The sequence below is a fragment of the Monodelphis domestica genome, chromosome 3 (genome assembly GCF_027887165.1).
Source record: "Monodelphis domestica isolate mMonDom1 chromosome 3, mMonDom1.pri, whole genome shotgun sequence".
Classification (NCBI taxonomy): Eukaryota; Metazoa; Chordata; class Mammalia; order Didelphimorphia; family Didelphidae; genus Monodelphis; species Monodelphis domestica.
In genome coordinates, this window is record NC_077229.1 from 71720430 (window position 1) to 71736237 (window position 15808).

Below are 15808 nucleotides of genomic sequence, written 5' to 3' on the forward strand. Positions count from 1 at the left end.
CATTAAAGCCAAAGCCTGTGTTGTTTCTATTTTTAAAAAACCTCTTGAAAACTTTTTTTAAAAATCCAAGCTCACTAATCTTTCTACTCTAGAGCAGAGAATGGTGTCTGGAAGGGGTTTGGGATTTCATCTAGTCAATCCTGCCCCCTCCTTCACAGGTAAAAACTAGGCTCAGAGTGAGATTTATCCAAGGTCCTTATCCAGGCAAGGACAGGAGCAGGACAAGAATCCAGGGATCCTGCAGGCAAAGAACAGGGCTGTGGTCTGATGGAGGGTGGAGGCCACTAGCAGCCAGGCCTCCTGACTCGGGCCTCCATCTACTGCTTGGAGATGCATCTAAATGGGAAGGCCCCACGGGTCTCAGGAGCCTCCAGTCCACCAGGCAGACGAGCTCTTCAAAGCAAAGTAGGGAGAGAGGGAGAACAGGCCAGAGCAGCCCACAAGGGAGACTCGGAAGACCTCTTTGAGGCACATGAGTTTTGCCAAGGAACAACTGAGGCCTTCCAACCACAATCCAGCCTAGAAGGTCCCCCGTCCATCTTGACACGGGCAGAGGCTGCAGAGCAAGGCTGGCTGGGATTCCATGTTCCTGAGCCCTACTACGAAGCCCCTCAGGCTGGGGGGGGGGTGTGAGGAAGACCCCAGGGATGACAGCAGGAGGCGGGCACTTTAAACCAACCGTCTCACATCTTTATTTGAAAGGCACAGCTAGTACAAGCTTAGTACAGTGTCTCCATTCCTCCTTTGTATTAGGTTAATGAACACCAGAAGCCAACAAGTTTGTCTAAAGGACTATATACAAACACGAAATGGGGGGGGGGGCTTTTTTTTGGTGAGTTTTTCTTTTTTTTCCCCTTCTTTTAAAAGACAGGCTAGCAGACTGAAAGAAAACCAGACAAATGCAGTACCCTCATCTTTATTCGTGGGCAAGGGGGGGGGGGAAGCAGGTCCCCTGGGCCCTCTCCATCCAGCTGCCCCTCCCCATGTGCCCGCTGAGCTCTCCTGGTGCCTGGCCCAAAGTGAAGGGGCTCAGGTCCCAGGTGAGGTGGGTGATGGAGCAGAGCCTAGGAAGAGTCAGGCAGGCAAATGGCCAGAGGGAGGAAAGGAGGGGGACAGGGTAGAGCCTCTACATGGGGAGAGGGAAGGGTCAAGGGGGGGAACCCGGGGCCGGCTGGCATCCGTGATTGCATGCAGTACCAGGAGGGGACTGGGGAACTGCTGTGCTGGGTGCGCAGCAAACAGGCCGAACGGGGGGAGCGGGAAAGGGGGGGGGTCGGTTACATATGTGCACAGGGAAGGGGGAGGTGCTTGGAGCTAAGGTGGGTTCATTCTTTTATTCCCTTCCGACCCGGTCCGGTCCCATTCACACCCCAAGGGATTTAGGGAAAGGGGGAAGGAGCTGGCAGGGGGCAGGGAGCAGTCAAAGCGTTGGGGCTGGGGGCAACATCTTAATATGGATCAGCTGGCACTAAGGTGCCAGGGTGCCAGCAGCCACCATAAACACCAAGCCTCTTCCCCCCACCCCCAGTGCTGTGCCTCTAATCTGACTTGTCACCATCGTCATCCTGATGGGCATCTCCATCATGCCCATTCTTATCCTCCTTAGAGAGGTGGGCCTGAGAGCCCAAAGCAGAGAGGGAGAGGAGGCCAGTGCCCGCGCTAACAGCTGGCAGCGACGGAGGCTGCAGGCCCACAGGCAGCGGAGTCAGGGGCAGGGCCAAGGCCTGGAGCTGGGACAGCTGGTGAGCCTGGAGCTGCTGCTGCAGGAAAAGAAGGAAGGCGATAAGGGCAGGAGAAAAACCAGGAAAAAACAAAAATCCCACAAAGCGCCATCCTAAGAGACATGGAGAGCTGGGAGGAGTGGACAAGGAGCCTGGCTCTGCCACAGGCTTCACTAGGGGCCTCAAGGCCAGTCCCTTCCCTGCTCACTCAGTTCCCCCCATTGTAAAATGAGGGCCATGGAATAGTCTCTCAGGGTTCCTTCTAGCCAGAAGATTATTTGCTCTCAGCCCCCTCCCCCCATCCTGGCTGTGAAAGAATACCCCGTGCCCTATGACTCAAGAAGTCTATGGCTATCTGTGAGCCATCAACTTCCAGAAAGGGAAGAGGCAGGACAAGTCCCTCACTGGTTAAATAGGCAGCAACCAGTCTGGACACTCTGGGTAGCCACCAGGGGTCCCCATCAATGGTGTCTCCCCTTCCCTGCCACCAGTGGGATGAGTGCCTGCCCCCTCAGCCACATCTCATATCCAGAAGAACCTCCATCCTGCTTCCCTCCCAGCCATGAACATCAATCCTCTCCTCCAGCCCAGCTCAGGGATGCCCCTCCGGAGAATGCCCATCCTAACCCCCAAGACCCCCAAAAGATCTCCTTCCTCTGCACCCCCAAAAGGACTGGCTCAGTGGGTGTCACCTATGTGGTAATTCTGAGTCTATTTTATCCCCTCCACTAGAAAGGGAGAGAGCAGATCAGAGATGGGGATCCTCTACTTTCAGAAGGCCACGGGCTTGCCCAAGATTCCATGAAGAAACTGCATTTTTGAACCCAGGTCCCACAACTCCCAATCCTGTCTTGCTTCCAGTGCCATCCAAGCAGGGACATGCGGGCATATTTTATCTTTTTGCCTTCTTTTCCCAGGTCCTGAGCATGTGGCCTTGAAGAGGAAGCCCTTAACTGACTGACTGAATGAATGAATGAATGAGAGGTCAGGGTGGTTTGGCACAAGATTTGGTCTGGAGATTGGGGCATGAGGTAACAGTCTGATCTGTTACCAGTAAAGCATCTTCTTTAGGAACGGCTCCAGAAGAGAGAACAACTACCCATTACAGACTCCCTTTTACATTTGGGGAAACTGAGGGAGAAAGGACTTGGGCATGGTCACACACAAAGGCAGCAACAGAGCTGGGAACTCACACCCAGGGCCCTGGGTCCCAGAGCTGGAATCTCTGGAGGTAGAAGCTAAACATCCTCATCAGTTAACCTGGCAAAAGAAAGGTGCCCAGCAGCTGATGGAGCTGGGGAGGGGCTAAGGAAGGCTTCCTTCCCTTTTAGTCCAACCTCTGAATTTTTCAGACGGGAAAAGTGAGGCCCAGAGCTAGTAAGGGATTGTACCCCATTAAGTCAGCAATCTCTGAGGAAGCCTTGGGCAATCTCCTCATAGGAGTTTTAAGATTTGGAAAATGATTTTATACCTATTATCTCAATTCATCCAAAGAACCCCCCAAATTGGGTAGTTATCCCCATTGTGCAGATGAGGAGACAGCGGCCCAGCTCACACAGCTGCCGTGCTCTTTCCATGCACCCCGACAGCCCCTTTGCCTATCACAGAACAAACACCGACGCTTGTTCCCAGTGTGACAGGTCCAGAAGAGGCCTCACAGATAATAGGGGCCAGGCTCCAAGTTTTGTAGCTAGGGAAGACTGAGGCAGAGAGCAGGGCAAAGCTGGGACCTGAAGCCTCACTCCCTTGGCCTCTCCCTGGGCGAGCCCAGGGGCACCCATCCTCTTCTTTCAGGTAACTCTGGCTGAGAGGAAGGGGCAGCTCTACAGAAACAGGCCTAGTCCTGCACTCATCAAGACACATACCCGGATGATGGAGTTCAGCTCCGGAGCAGTTACCTGCTTGGCTCGCTCAATGGCCCCCAAGACCTGCTGTTGGTGCTGGGGAGAGGGAGACAGAAGGGAGGAGGGGGAAAGAAAAGCATGAACTTGCTTCCATCAGCCCCAACTCCCAGGGTCACTGGCTTCAGCTAGGACCCCAGGATGGTACAATGGCAGAGGGAGGGGAATCATCAGTCAGCAACCTGAGCAGTGAGGTGTGTCTACAACCTCCCCCCATCCTTCCCTTCTGGGCCCCCCCAACACACCTCTACAGACATCACGGGGAGCCTTCCTCCCTCCCTCTCCCACCCTCCCAGGTTGTTTTCCTCTTCTCTTCTCCCTCGGGTTTATAAAGTGCTTTCTTCATAACCCTGTCAGGAGGCGGCGTTCCCATCATACAGTGAGGAATTCAGGCTCAGAACAGGCACGTGATGGGCCCAAGGTCACACAGCTGACAAGAACTGATTCAAACCCGAGTTCATCCTTCTTTCATCTCGTGTCTACTCTAAGTGAGGGGGCGCTGATCTTGGGCCCCACAAGAAAACTAGAAGGATCCAGGAGTTCTGGTCCCCACTCAGGGATCAGCTTGGGGTTCTCATGATCCCCTTTGAAAGAAATAATGCCTTGGAAGAAAACAGAGTCCCTCCTTATCATGCCACAAACGGCAATGGTTTTACAAGGTGGAAAGGAAAAGTTTTTGTTTTATTTTCTCAGTGCCTGATGCTTCTAAATAGTGGCTGGCATTTATAGACAGCACTTTGAAGTGTGTGAAGCTTCCTAACAAACCTGTGCAGCCGGCTCTGCAGATAGTGTTGCCTACCCCCCCCCCCCCCCCCACTTTACAGATGAGTAGACTGAGACTCAAAGGTACGTAGAATTTGGCTCAGGAAGCAAGATCTGAACCTACCTCTTCTGGATTCCAAGTCCAGCACTGAGTCCACAGGTCAGTAAGCTCTCTTTCAAATACAAAGTGATTCCGGTACCCACAGCAATGGCTAGCACACAGGCCCTTCCTAAATGCCTTCATGTGTGTCCACTGATTCCCTCAGTTGAGACCCACCAATTATGCCCTGAGCTGGGGCCAGGAAAACAAAGTTTTTCTGACACAAGGCCAGACCCGTATGGCCTCCAGGTGTCCCAAGCCAAGGGTCAGAGGGTCCCTAGAGCCAGCCTGCTCTCCATACCCAATGCTCCCCCTCCCAGGTCTCTGCCACGTTCTGGGTGGACCAGATTAGGCGAGCCTTCGCCACGGCTGCCAGGGTCTTGAAGGCCAATCCCTCAAAGAGGTAGAGGGGGAGACCCTTCAGCTGAGCTCCTCCGAGGCTGCACAGCCCAGGTCCCTTCAGAGTATCCCCAAGAACACTAGCAGGCCAGTCTATTTCCATAAGCATTCCGTCCCAGGAGGAAGGCAGCTATTTACCCCCGTTTTGTGAATGAGGAAAGGAAGGTGCGGGGAGGAGGCAGTGACGGACTTGCCCAGAGTCCCATAGTAAGCAATGAAAAATTTCAAAAATCAGTACTTCCTCCTCTAGCCCCTTTATGGTCCCAAATGCTCTTTCCTCAAAGCAACCCTAGCAGGAGCTTAGTGCCATCATTACCATCCTCATCTGAGGGAGGAGGAAATGGCGGTTTACTAAGGGGGCCGACCCAGGGTCACCGGAAAACATCGAGCCTTTCTGAAACGACACTCTTAAGGTGCCCAAAGCACTTACGCACGTGATCTCCCTTGATCTTCATAACCCTGGGAGATGGGTGCTGTTACTAACGGAGGCAGGTGGGTTAAATGACTCGCCCAAGGTCACACAGTTAGTGATTGTCTGAAGCAAGATTTGAACTTGGGTCTTCCTGACTTAGGTTCAACACTATCTGTTGGGATATATAGCTTGTAAGAATTCCCAAAGGCAGGAAACAAAAACAGCAGAGGCCAGCTAGCATGCCCCTTGAGGGTCAGAAAGGAGGCCTAAAGGCTTCCCGGTGCCCTCCCCACCTGTCGCCTTCTAGTCCCATCTCAGCCCCAACAATTTCCCAATTCCAGTCCCGAGTCAGCTTGGCCCCAGGGAGCGAGGCTGACTCCAGGCCACGTGCCCAGGCTCCTTGGGCTCTGCCATCCCAGCCTGAAGGAATGAGGGGAGAAGACTGAGGCACTGCCCCCTGCTGGCCCACCCAGGAATGGGGGTCCCCTTACCTCTTGTGAAAGGTAGGGCAAGACTTGAGCACAAATGCCATTGAGCCTCTTGACGATTTCGGCCTGTAAGACACAAAGAAGGTCCTTGAAGGCTGGGGGAAGCCAGGTGGGGAGGGGGGATTTCTTTCTCAAATCGGCAGAGAAAACAAAACCCACCAGGATTCTGGCTTCCCTTAAAGATGGACAGTGGGAGCCTGAGGCCTAAACCCAAGTTTGTCCTGGGGGGGGGGGGTGTCTCAGTAGCACACAAACCTCACTGGCCCAGTTGCTCCCCCAGCCTGCCCCTCAGCTGGCCTGCCTGTCTGGGACCACAGAGTACACACATCTTTCCCTTCTGCCCCACCATTGCCTGTCAGACATTTGGAAGGTGGGGACCACATCCCCTGCCTTTCCTTCTTCCTATGACTGGATGTGCTTAGAGTAAGCCTGGAGAGTACCCTGAGAAGGGACATGGTGGTGGCTGGAATTGTGTTCCAGTACCAAAGATGCTCTCCTCAGATGGCCCAGGAGCAATTCGTGGAAGATGTGAAGGGGCCACTTCCAGCTGTAGGTAAGGAAAAGCCCTCTAATCATAAAGGGGTCCAGGGGCATCTAGGTGGCTCAGAGCCAGGCCTAGAGGCAGGAGGTCCTGGGTTCAAATTTGGCCTCACATACTTCCTAGCTGTGTGACCCTGGGCAAGTCACTTAATCCCCATGGCCTAGCCCTTACCACTCTTCTGCCTTAGAACCTACACTAAGTATTAATTCTAAGATGGAAGTTGTAAGGGTTAAAAAAACCCAAAACCTAATGGATAAGCCCAGTCAGTCATGAGGGGCTGGGCCAGAGGCTCCATCTACTAAAACTATAGGTGTGCTTAGAGATCATCTGTCCAACCAAAGAGGAGTTAGTGAAGTCTGTTTGGAGGCCGAGACTCAAATTCAGGGCTCCTGATTTCAAATCTAGGATTCCCCAACACCTTACTGGACCTCTGTCCTCACACAAACTGGGGTTTAGAACATGGAATATCACGGCTGGGGGGGGAGGGGGGAGAGGAATGGTAGAAAACAGAGTGCCCAATTCTTTTTGGAGCTGGGGAGGGGACACCATAGGAACCAAAAGCCAGGTTCCTGGGGAGGGGAGCAGTGTAGAAAACAGAATGCCAGGAGAGAAGAAACCATAGAAAACAAGGATCAGTGGGGAGGGAGAGTAGGGAATGGACCACATAACACAGACTATCAGAGCTGGGAGGGTCTTAGCAGCAGCCATCTGGTCTAGTCTAAGCACTTCATTTTATCTCTGGAGAAATAGGCCTGGGGAGGGAAAAGGCCCAGGATTGGGGACTAGTCTGGCCCCAGGGAAGCCACAGCCTCCAAGCAGTAGCAGTGAGCAGAGAAAAAAGGGGAGGAATCCACTGCCCCTTCTCCAGAAGAGTCCCTACCCAGGAGAGAGCTCGGAGCTCAGGGTCCCTTGGCGCTAAGTTCCAGATCAGCCTAAGGGACAAAAAGCCCAGGGCAGGGCACCTCTTCTTACCAGTCCCTGTCAGCAGCAGGGCGAGCCCCCACCCCCATGGCCAGGTGTGTTCAGACAAGGGGTGCTTTGTAGGAGAGTCAGGTTCTGAGGCCTCTTGGCCACTGTCCCTGGAGAGACGCCCCTCGACTCCCTCCCCCTTCCTATCAAGAGAGACCTCTCCAGGGGTGGCCAGGGAACAAACCCCAGGGGGCCCCAGGCACAGGGCGGAGGTGGTAACTAGAGCAGGGCTGGGGCAGCTGCCAAGGTGAGTGAGTGGTTCCTACCTGGAGGGAGGCAGGTGGGAGGGAGAGATGGATGGAGGGGGTTGCAAACCAGATCTTACCTGTTTGTGCATTTCAATGTTGAGGCCATAGGACATCTCATAATACTGCAGCAGAGAAGGGGAAAGAAGCGGGCAACAGTTCAGGGCTGGCTCTGGGCCAGCCCCACAAGCTCTCTCCAACAATCACAGACCCAGAGAACCCCAAGGGACCAAGCTAGTCCAATCCTCTAGTCTAAGGTGGGGGCGGGGCTGGTGAGAGCAGAAATCACCCACAGCTGGGTCTCGGCTGAACTGGGACTCATTTTACAGCTAGGGAAGCTGAGAATTAGAGAGGGGAAGGGATCTGCCTCTGGGGACAGGGAGGCGGACGGGGCAGACCTGGGACGTGAACCCGGGCCTCCTGCCTCTAGGCTAGGGCTCTTTCCACCTGCATGAGATGTCATACCCGTTGCCTAGAACCAAGGGGTTAAGCAACTGGCAAGGGCTGGGGGTGGAGGGGGAGTGTGTACAGACAGCGAAAGCAAGGGCCAGCAGAGCAAGGCCTGAATTATTCATATCCAAATGCCGGTGAGCTCACCCCACCCCATCTCCGTGGTAGGCAGGCAGACAGCCCAGCCTCCCAGGCAGCAGGGCCCGGGGTGAGCTGGCAGGCCTGCTCCAAAGCTGGGCCCAGCCTGCCACGCCGTGGTTTGGCACTTGGGCCCAGGGCCCTACCCTGCTGCGCCAAGCCAGCCGGCTTGCCTGGGACGGAGGCCAGGGAGTGAAGGCCTGGGGTTTGGCTGGAGCTCCTTCATCAGTGAGTCCTGAAAACTTCCCCCCTTACCAAAACTGATCCTAACCCCCTCTGGCTTTCTGGGAATGCCTGTGCCTTCCTGGAGGCAGAGGAAGGAGACTCCCCAAGAGGCAGCTGGGGCCTGAATCCCCCAAAGTCACCCTTTGTTGTGCTGGGCCTGGGCCTCTGAAATCCTCTCCTGGAAGCCCTGACTTAAAATCAGAAACATATGTTCCCACTACCACCGCAGCCACGAGTGTGGGCCTCCAATGTCGCCCTGCTCCTGACCTCACCTGGGGGGTGGGGGGGGCTCAGGGGGATGACACCCACTGGGGAAGGGGGACATACCATGACGTAGTGACGCTGCATCTCCGACTTCTCACTGGCCAGCTTGTCACACTCCAATTTTAAGCTTAGAAAGAGAAAAACAGGAGGAGGCTTGGCGGTGGGCGCCATTTACAAAGCAACTCCCTGATCTACAAAGGTTTGCAAAGCAGGCCTCCCGTTTACACAGTGTCTTGCTGGTTTACAAAGCACTTCATGGGGTCTGGAGAAACTCAAGAGTGAACTCAGAATGGGGGGGGGGGGATCCTGAAGGGAGGAAGGAAGGGGAAATTTCCCCCAGAGGCCACTGGGGCCTGTGCCAAGGACCTATTGGATTTTCAGCAGGGGGACAACAGCAGGCCAAGCCTCTGAAGGCTTTCCTGGCATCAGAGATGGGTTCCTGAGCTCAAAAGCACCTGATGCTCAAGTAGGTGGGAGGGAAACAACCACCCCCCAACAGGGGCACCTCCTCCTACCCCAGGGGACCCTCATTCCCCAGTGCAGGCCCTCCCATTTCTTTATTTAGAAATCAAAAAAGCCTCATTTCCACGTTATCCGGTGCAATAAACAAGCCCAGTTGTCTCTGGGGGCCCCTCCCAGACTCTAGAGGGCCATAATTCCTGGGGGGGGGGGAGCTGCAGAAGAGGGGGAAGAGAAGAGGTGGGGGGAGCAAGTGGGACACTGCTGCTAGGAATGCCATGTCCTCCCCCCACCCACAAATATATTTTTTTCAACAGATGGAAGAGATTCTATTACCCTTTTGGAAAATAACCTCTCATCAATTTCCTGGTAACCCAAAGGGGAAGTGGGAAGCCTTCTATGGGTTAATCTATTTAAATTCAATAAGCTAGGTGATTCTAGAAGCCAGCAGGGAGACATCTTCAGCTCTGGCCCGACCCAATTTGGCATAAGCTGAGTGGGGGGAAGGGGAGTTATGGAAAATCACAATAATTTCATTTCTCTAAAGCTTTAAGGTTTTAAAAATGCTTTCTTCAGCCCCAAAAGGAGGGAGTATAGGGATTATTATCCCATCTCTTATTTAAAAGATAGGGGAAATAAGGCCCAGTGATGGGAGAAGCTGGTCCAAGGCCACAGACCTTGAACTCCAGTCCTTCTGGAAAAGGGAGGCTTAATTCCCACCCTGCCTCAGCCCTATTCTTACATCTCAGGGATTCATCCCATTTCCTGCCCCAAAGTCTATTGCTTCCACTTTCCCTTCCCTACAAACAAGGCCCCAATATAGCTTGGTCTCCCAAACAAGATGAGGTAGAAGAGAAGGCCAGGCAGGGGAGGGGAGGTCCCAACACAGGGAAAACAAGGAACAAGGGCCTGGCAGGAAAGGCATGGGCCTGGGACTGAAGAGGAAAACTATGACCTAAGCCTTATGGTTTATACTGGTGGCAGGAGAGGAAGCTAACAGGCCAGCTCAGGTGGGATTCACTCCCACCAGCCCCTGAAGGCAAAGAGGAAGGCTGGGTCAGCCCTGAGCGCCATTCCCCAGGCAGCTAGCTCTAAGAATAGCATCGTTCCACATTTATATAATGTTATATACAATGGAAGGGACATTACCAGGGAGGCATTGGAAAGAGGGAGATGAGGAACTTAGGCTCAAATTTCTATTGTTATTATTCTATGTGACTGTAGGCAAGTCATTTAACCCCAAGTTTCATATAGGTAAAAATGAGGATGGAGTTAAACTAGGTGACTTCCTAAGTCCTTCCAGGTTCTAAATCTATTATGTGGACAACTGAGGCCCATAGAAATGACTCATCAAGGTCACAAAGGGAGATGCTGATAGAATGGAGGTAAAGAGTTGAATTCCCAGCCATCAATTCAAATCCTAAAGTCTAGAAAAGCTTCTAGTGATCACCTCATCTGTACCCCTTCCTTTCAGAAAGGAAACCCAGGCCCAGAGCAAGGATGGGACTTGGCCAAGGTCACACACAGACTCCTCTTTAGATCTGAGCTCAGGCTTCTTTCCATCTACCCTGCTTAGGTAGGACCCTTCATCTGGTGGGGGTGGGGGGAGGCTGGGAATCCCAGCATTGGGGGCTCCCAGAGCTGGCTCACCTGTGATACTGCGCTTGTAGGAGCTGAAACTCATCTTTGATCCGGTCACAGGAATCTGAGGTTGTGAACTTGAGCTGCTGGGGCAGGTGTGAGGAGCCCTTGGAGAGGGACAGGGAAGGTTAAGGCAGACTCCTCCTCCCCCAACCAGGTCAACCCCAGCCTGAAGCCCTTGGGCCACTTGGGGGAGGGGAAAGCTAGATTAAGATTCGGTGGTAAAGCTGTTTGGTGGTATCCCTCCCCTCTTAATAAGGGGGTTACATCTCTGCCAGGGCCAAAAAGAAAGGATGAGATTAGTTGGGGGGATGGCCATGAAACTCTCTCACCTTCCATTTTGCAGTCTCCGGAGGAGATAGACTCCTGTCACTCCCCCCCACCCCCAAACCGGGTCTGGCCCGGCCCAGACTCTCCAGTTTGAGCCCGGGCAGCTGCTGTGGTGTTCCTCCCCGCTCCCACCAGCACCACCATCTTCTCCTCCTCCTCCAGGCACTTCCTGGGCCCAGCCGCCAGCCAGCCTGCCTGCCCAGCTCTGCCCCAACAGGGCTGATGTTTACATACTCGGCTCGGCTCCGCTCCTACCCACCCCCATTTCCTGCTCCCAGTCCCATAGCCCCCCCCCAAGGCCATACACATGGGGGGAATGAGGTTATAGCTGCAGGGCTACCTCGCTTTGCCCGCCCCCCCCCCCCGCATTGTTTTAAAAAGAACAAAATAAATTCCTTTTTCTCGACCGCAGGCCTTCCCTTCCTTCATCCCTTGGCCCCCCCATTTTCTCGAGGGTCTCTAAGCGAGAATCGACAATATAATCAAGGGGGTCAGTGATGGAAGGGGGCTTGCTTTCAAGCCGAGGAATGCCGCAGAGGTGCAGCCCAAGTCGCAGCAGGGGGCCCCGAGGGGGCGGCCCCACCCAGCCCCCCCTCCGCCGTGGCGATCTCCTCCGCTCCCCCCGCCCCCTTACCGAGTGCCTGCTTTGTGGAAACATCATGTCACTCGTGGGGGGTGGGGAGTGGGGGGAGAGAGGGAGGGCTGCGGGCCGAGGGAAGGCAGAGGCCGCCGCAGACGCGACGCCACCCCCGCCGCCGCCTCCTCCCCGCCGCCGCTGCCGCGGGCCCGGTCCGGTCGCCTCGTTCGGTGCCCGGCCCCGCCGCCGCCGCCGCCGCCGCCGCCGCCTTTGTCCCCGCCCCGCCGCTGCCGCTCAGAGCTGCCGCAGCGCGCCCCGGCCTCCCGCCGCCGTTCGGGGCCGCCTCCTCCGGGCCGCCCTCCCTCCGCCACCGGGCCCGCTCCCGCTGTGGGCCGCTGCCGGGCCGGCCGCGCTTCCTGCCTCCTGCGGCCCTCCCGGACTGCCGCTCCTATTGTCTAATGGCGGCCGCCGGTGGCGGGGAGCGGGGGGGCTGCGGCAGCAGAGGAGGCGACAGGGGCAGCAGCAGCTCCGGCCTCGGCTCCGTCGGTCCCGCTCCGGCCTCAGCAGAGCACCAGCAGCACCACCTGCTGCCGCCGAGCCCGCGGCCTGCACTGGGGCGCGCGGGGGGGAGGGGTGCGCGTGCACAGGAGTTTTGCGCGTGCGCGTGCTCGCAGCTCTGGGCGCGCCCCCCACCGCCGGGATCACTGATCCCACCGCGTCGCGCCCGGGTTCTGGCCCTGGCCCCGATCCGTTCCTCGAGCCTTCTCCTCGCTAGCTCCGGGATGCTGGGCTCTCTCCTCCCCAAAGCGCCCCCCGCGGCCTCTGACGCCTGGGCCTCGTCCTCACCCCGCCCCCACACTCCTGCCAACACTCGCAGCGTTCTCCCCGCCTCCCTTCCCTCCCCTTCCCTGACCTCATTCGGAGCCGGCTTCCCCCCTCCCCTCTCCTCTCCCTCCCTTTCTCCTTCTCTCTTCTCCTCTTCTTCCTATCTCCTCTTCCCCTTCTCTTTCTCTTTTCTCTCCTCCCCTTCCCTTCTCTTCGCGTTCCCCTTCTTATTCTCCCCTCCCCCCTCTTCTTTTCTCCCTCACCCCTTCTTCCTCCTTCTCTCCCTCTCTCATCTCCCTCCCCTCCTCCCTCTCTCCCTCTCATTTTCCCCCTCCCCTTTCTTTCCCTTCTTTCCCCCCTCCCCGCCTGTCCCTCATCCCTTTCTCTACCTTTCTCCCATCCCTCCCTCTTTCTCCCTTACCCTTTTCTTTCCTTCTCTCTTGTTTCTCTCCATCTCCAGACTGGGTTGGAATTCAGTCCCCCGGTGCCTTAGCTCATAGGGCCATAGAAAATCAGATCTACAGGTTTTCTAGTCTCCTGGCTTCACAGACCACGGACAGGATCTTGAAGAGGTAAATGGACTCGCCCAAGGTTACAATAGAAAAGTTAGACATCTGGGCTGAGGTGAGAAATTTAGTCTCCAGCCTCTCAGTCCAGGGCTCTCCCTCTCTCATGCATATTCCCCCAATCCCATTTCCTAGATCAGGCAGCTGGCTCACTCAATTATATCCCATCCCTTCACCTCCCCTTATTCCATCCCAGCTTGCTCCCAGCCTCCTCTTTCTGTAAAACAGCTTTTGAAACATCTCTTGATTTTGCAATTTTTATCTCTGGGCTGATGAGAAGAATCTAAGAAGGTTTTGGAGCTGGAAGAGGCCTCCGTACATAGAGTTGTTAAAACTGGGAGGGAATTTAGAAAATACAAGGTTAGAGCTGATAAAGCTCTGAGAACTCAGAATGCCAGAGCTGGGAGGCAGGAGTTCAACCCCCTCATTTCACAGACAGGGTCCCAGGGGAGGGAAAGGATAATAATAATAATAATAATAACTCATATTTAGGTAACAGACTCATATATTACCTCCTTTGATCTTCAATAGCAACCATGGGAGATAGAGGTTCCACAGGCTTCATTCCCATTTTATAGATGAGGTAAATGAGGTCCAGAATGGTTATGATTTGTCTATGGTTATACAATGAACATCAGAGAGAACATTTAGACCTAGGTCTTTCTAATGGCAGATACCAGGCCCCTGGTAAATGGATTTCTTAAAGGAGACAATGACTGGGCCCTGTTTGAGGAGTGAGACAGAGAGAGGGAGGGAGACAGAGAGAGAATGAGAAAGACACAGGGAGAGAAACTGAGGAAAGAGACAGATAGGAAGAGAGAGAAAAAAAAGGGAAAAGGAAGAGAGACTGAGAGAGAGAGAAACTTTCTCCAGTTTCTGTCAGATTTTTGTTCCTGTCTGCCTGGGTTATGAATTAAATTGGCCTCCTGGCAGGAGCTCCCTGACACTCCCATGGCTGGCTGCTAATAGATGGGTCCTAGGCTGGCTGCGGGTGGCCAAAAGCAGAGCAGACCCTTTAATCAGAAATGAGCAGATATGCCATGATGCCTAGAACAGTTCCCAGAGTGGGATGCCTCCATGATTTGCCTCAACTTCCCAAAGACCAGGTCTTTACCTTTTCACCTCTTTCTAAATGTCATTAAACCTTGATCTCTAACAGAAGGCCCCTGTGCCTGTCTCCCTCCCTCAGCTAAGAGATCTGATCCCCAAGCAGACTTCTTGTTCTCCTTCCTCTAGGTCTGTTGGCCCTCTAGGGAATTCTGGTCTAGGGACCGGACCAGGCAACTTCTCCCCCACCCCCCACCTTTTTCTTCTCTTCCCATCTCTTGTTTCTACAAACTCCAGGCAGCAAGAGTGAGGCTTTTTCTATAGTTTATACAAACATACATTAAATGGCTTACTGTATGCAGACATGCAATTTAGGTTAAGACACAGTCCCTGCCCTTCTGGGCCTCATGTCTAGGTAGGAGCTAACCTTCTTTTTCTGTGTCCTGGACTGCTTTGGCGGTCTGGTAAAGCCTACAGATGCTTTCTCAGAAGAACATTTTTAAATGCATAAAACAAAATGGATAACAAAGAAACCAATTATAGTGAAATCATTATCCAACTATTAAAAAATCCGTAGGCTCCAAGCTAAGAACTCTTGGTCCAGAGAGGATCCAACATTCCAATGATAAGAATACAGAGCAGTTTGTGATAAATCCCTTGGAACAGGGCTCTTCACCCTTGTTGTGCATGTGTCTTAGAATCCTTTTTGGAAGTCCAGTGAAGCCTGTGGACCTCTCTTCAGAAGAATGCCTTTAGGGGGCAGCTGGGTGGCTCAGTGGATTGAGAGCCAGGCCTAGAGACGGGAGGTCCTAGGTTCAAATCTGACCTCAGACACTTCCCAGCTGTGTGACCCTGGGCAAGTCACTTGACCCCCATTGCCTAGTCAGTACCACTCTTCTGCCTTCCAAGACGGAAGGTAAGGGTTTAATTAAAAAAAAAAAAGAATGCCTTTAAATAATTGAAAGAAATGTCCATTTCAGTTAGAGATCAGTGATAATAAAGATGTGATTTCTTTCCCATCTAAGTTCACAAACCTGAAATCTGTCCAGGTCCGTGGACCTTCTGCCTTAGAAAGTTAAAAAACAGTATTCTTTGCAGTCTTATGGGGTAAATCTGTTACTAATGCAGTCATATGAACAAAGGCACAAAGATGAGAAAATCAAAGGGATATTAGGAGGTTATGTTGGTCCAGTTTGCCTGGGTGCATGAGAAATGTCACCTGAGGTCAGATTGGCCAGACTGGGAAGGGCCTTGAACAACAGGCAAAGGAATCTGAATTTTACTCCTTGGGTAAAAGGGACTCACTAGAGATTTTTTGAGCAGAGGAGTGACATGGCCAGATCTGTATGTAAGGAACCAGGTGGAAGTGAAACAGACATTTATTAGACCTCTACTGTGTGCCAGGCACTGTATGAAGCAATGTACAAACATCTGATTTGGTCTTATTTGATAAGGAAGATTATTTTAGCAAGAGTATGAAATTGGGAAAGAGGAAGTGGGGAGCCTGGAAGAGGAGGAGGAGTAGAGTGGGGAGCCTACTTGTCTTCATAGTTCTTGGTGCCAGCAGCAGCAGAGAGAAGAGTCCCTAAGAGGGCAAAGAGCTTACATTTATACATTCTCTAAGCATGCATGCATGTGTGTACATATATACACATTTATGAATATATACATGTATGTGTGTGTTCTTAAAGATATACACATGTTCATATTTGCACATATAGATAGATAGATAGATATTCTGTACTTAT

The 15808-nt window shown here is 53.5% G+C and overlaps 1 protein-coding gene across 4 annotated transcripts; it reads right to left on the bottom strand.

Annotated features, from left to right (window-relative positions):
• Positions 1 to 668: 668 nt before the first annotated feature.
• TLE5 (TLE family member 5, transcriptional modulator) lies at positions 669 to 13228 on the bottom strand. Of its 4 annotated transcripts, none has more exons than XM_056822105.1 (7): positions 12869 to 13228; positions 10725 to 10822; positions 8679 to 8742; positions 7619 to 7663; positions 5787 to 5849; positions 3587 to 3661; positions 669 to 1760 (listed from the first exon to the last, which is right to left on the bottom strand). In XM_056822105.1, the coding sequence occupies exons 1-7, from the start codon at positions 12899 to 12901 to the stop codon at positions 1539 to 1541; spliced, it is 600 nt and encodes a 199-aa protein (XP_056678083.1). In that variant the 5' UTR covers positions 12902 to 13228; the 3' UTR covers positions 669 to 1538. The 4 variants fall into 4 exon arrangements, with proteins under 4 accessions (XP_056678083.1, XP_056678084.1, XP_007489715.1 ...); XM_056822106.1 differs by having other exon boundaries at positions 669 to 1757; positions 12869 to 13154; XM_007489653.2 differs by lacking the exon at positions 12869 to 13228 and adding an exon at positions 11680 to 12460 and having other exon boundaries at positions 669 to 1757.
• Between the last annotated feature and the right edge of the window lie 2580 nt (positions 13229 to 15808).

Bases quoted from the DNA above. Each gene is read 5' to 3' on its own strand.
- TLE5 (XM_056822105.1), bottom strand. From the start codon at position 12,901: ATGGAGAGAAACAAGAGAGAAGGAAAGAAAAGG. The intron at 10,823-12,868 runs GTAAGGGAGAAA...TCCCTCTCCAAG, and splicing joins AGAGAGAAGGAAAGAAAAGG to GGCTCCTCACACCTGCCCCA. The intron at 1,761-3,586 runs GTATGTGTCTTG...CTTTTCCTGCAG, and splicing joins AGCTGAACTCCATCATCCGG to CAGCAGCTCCAGGCTCACCA.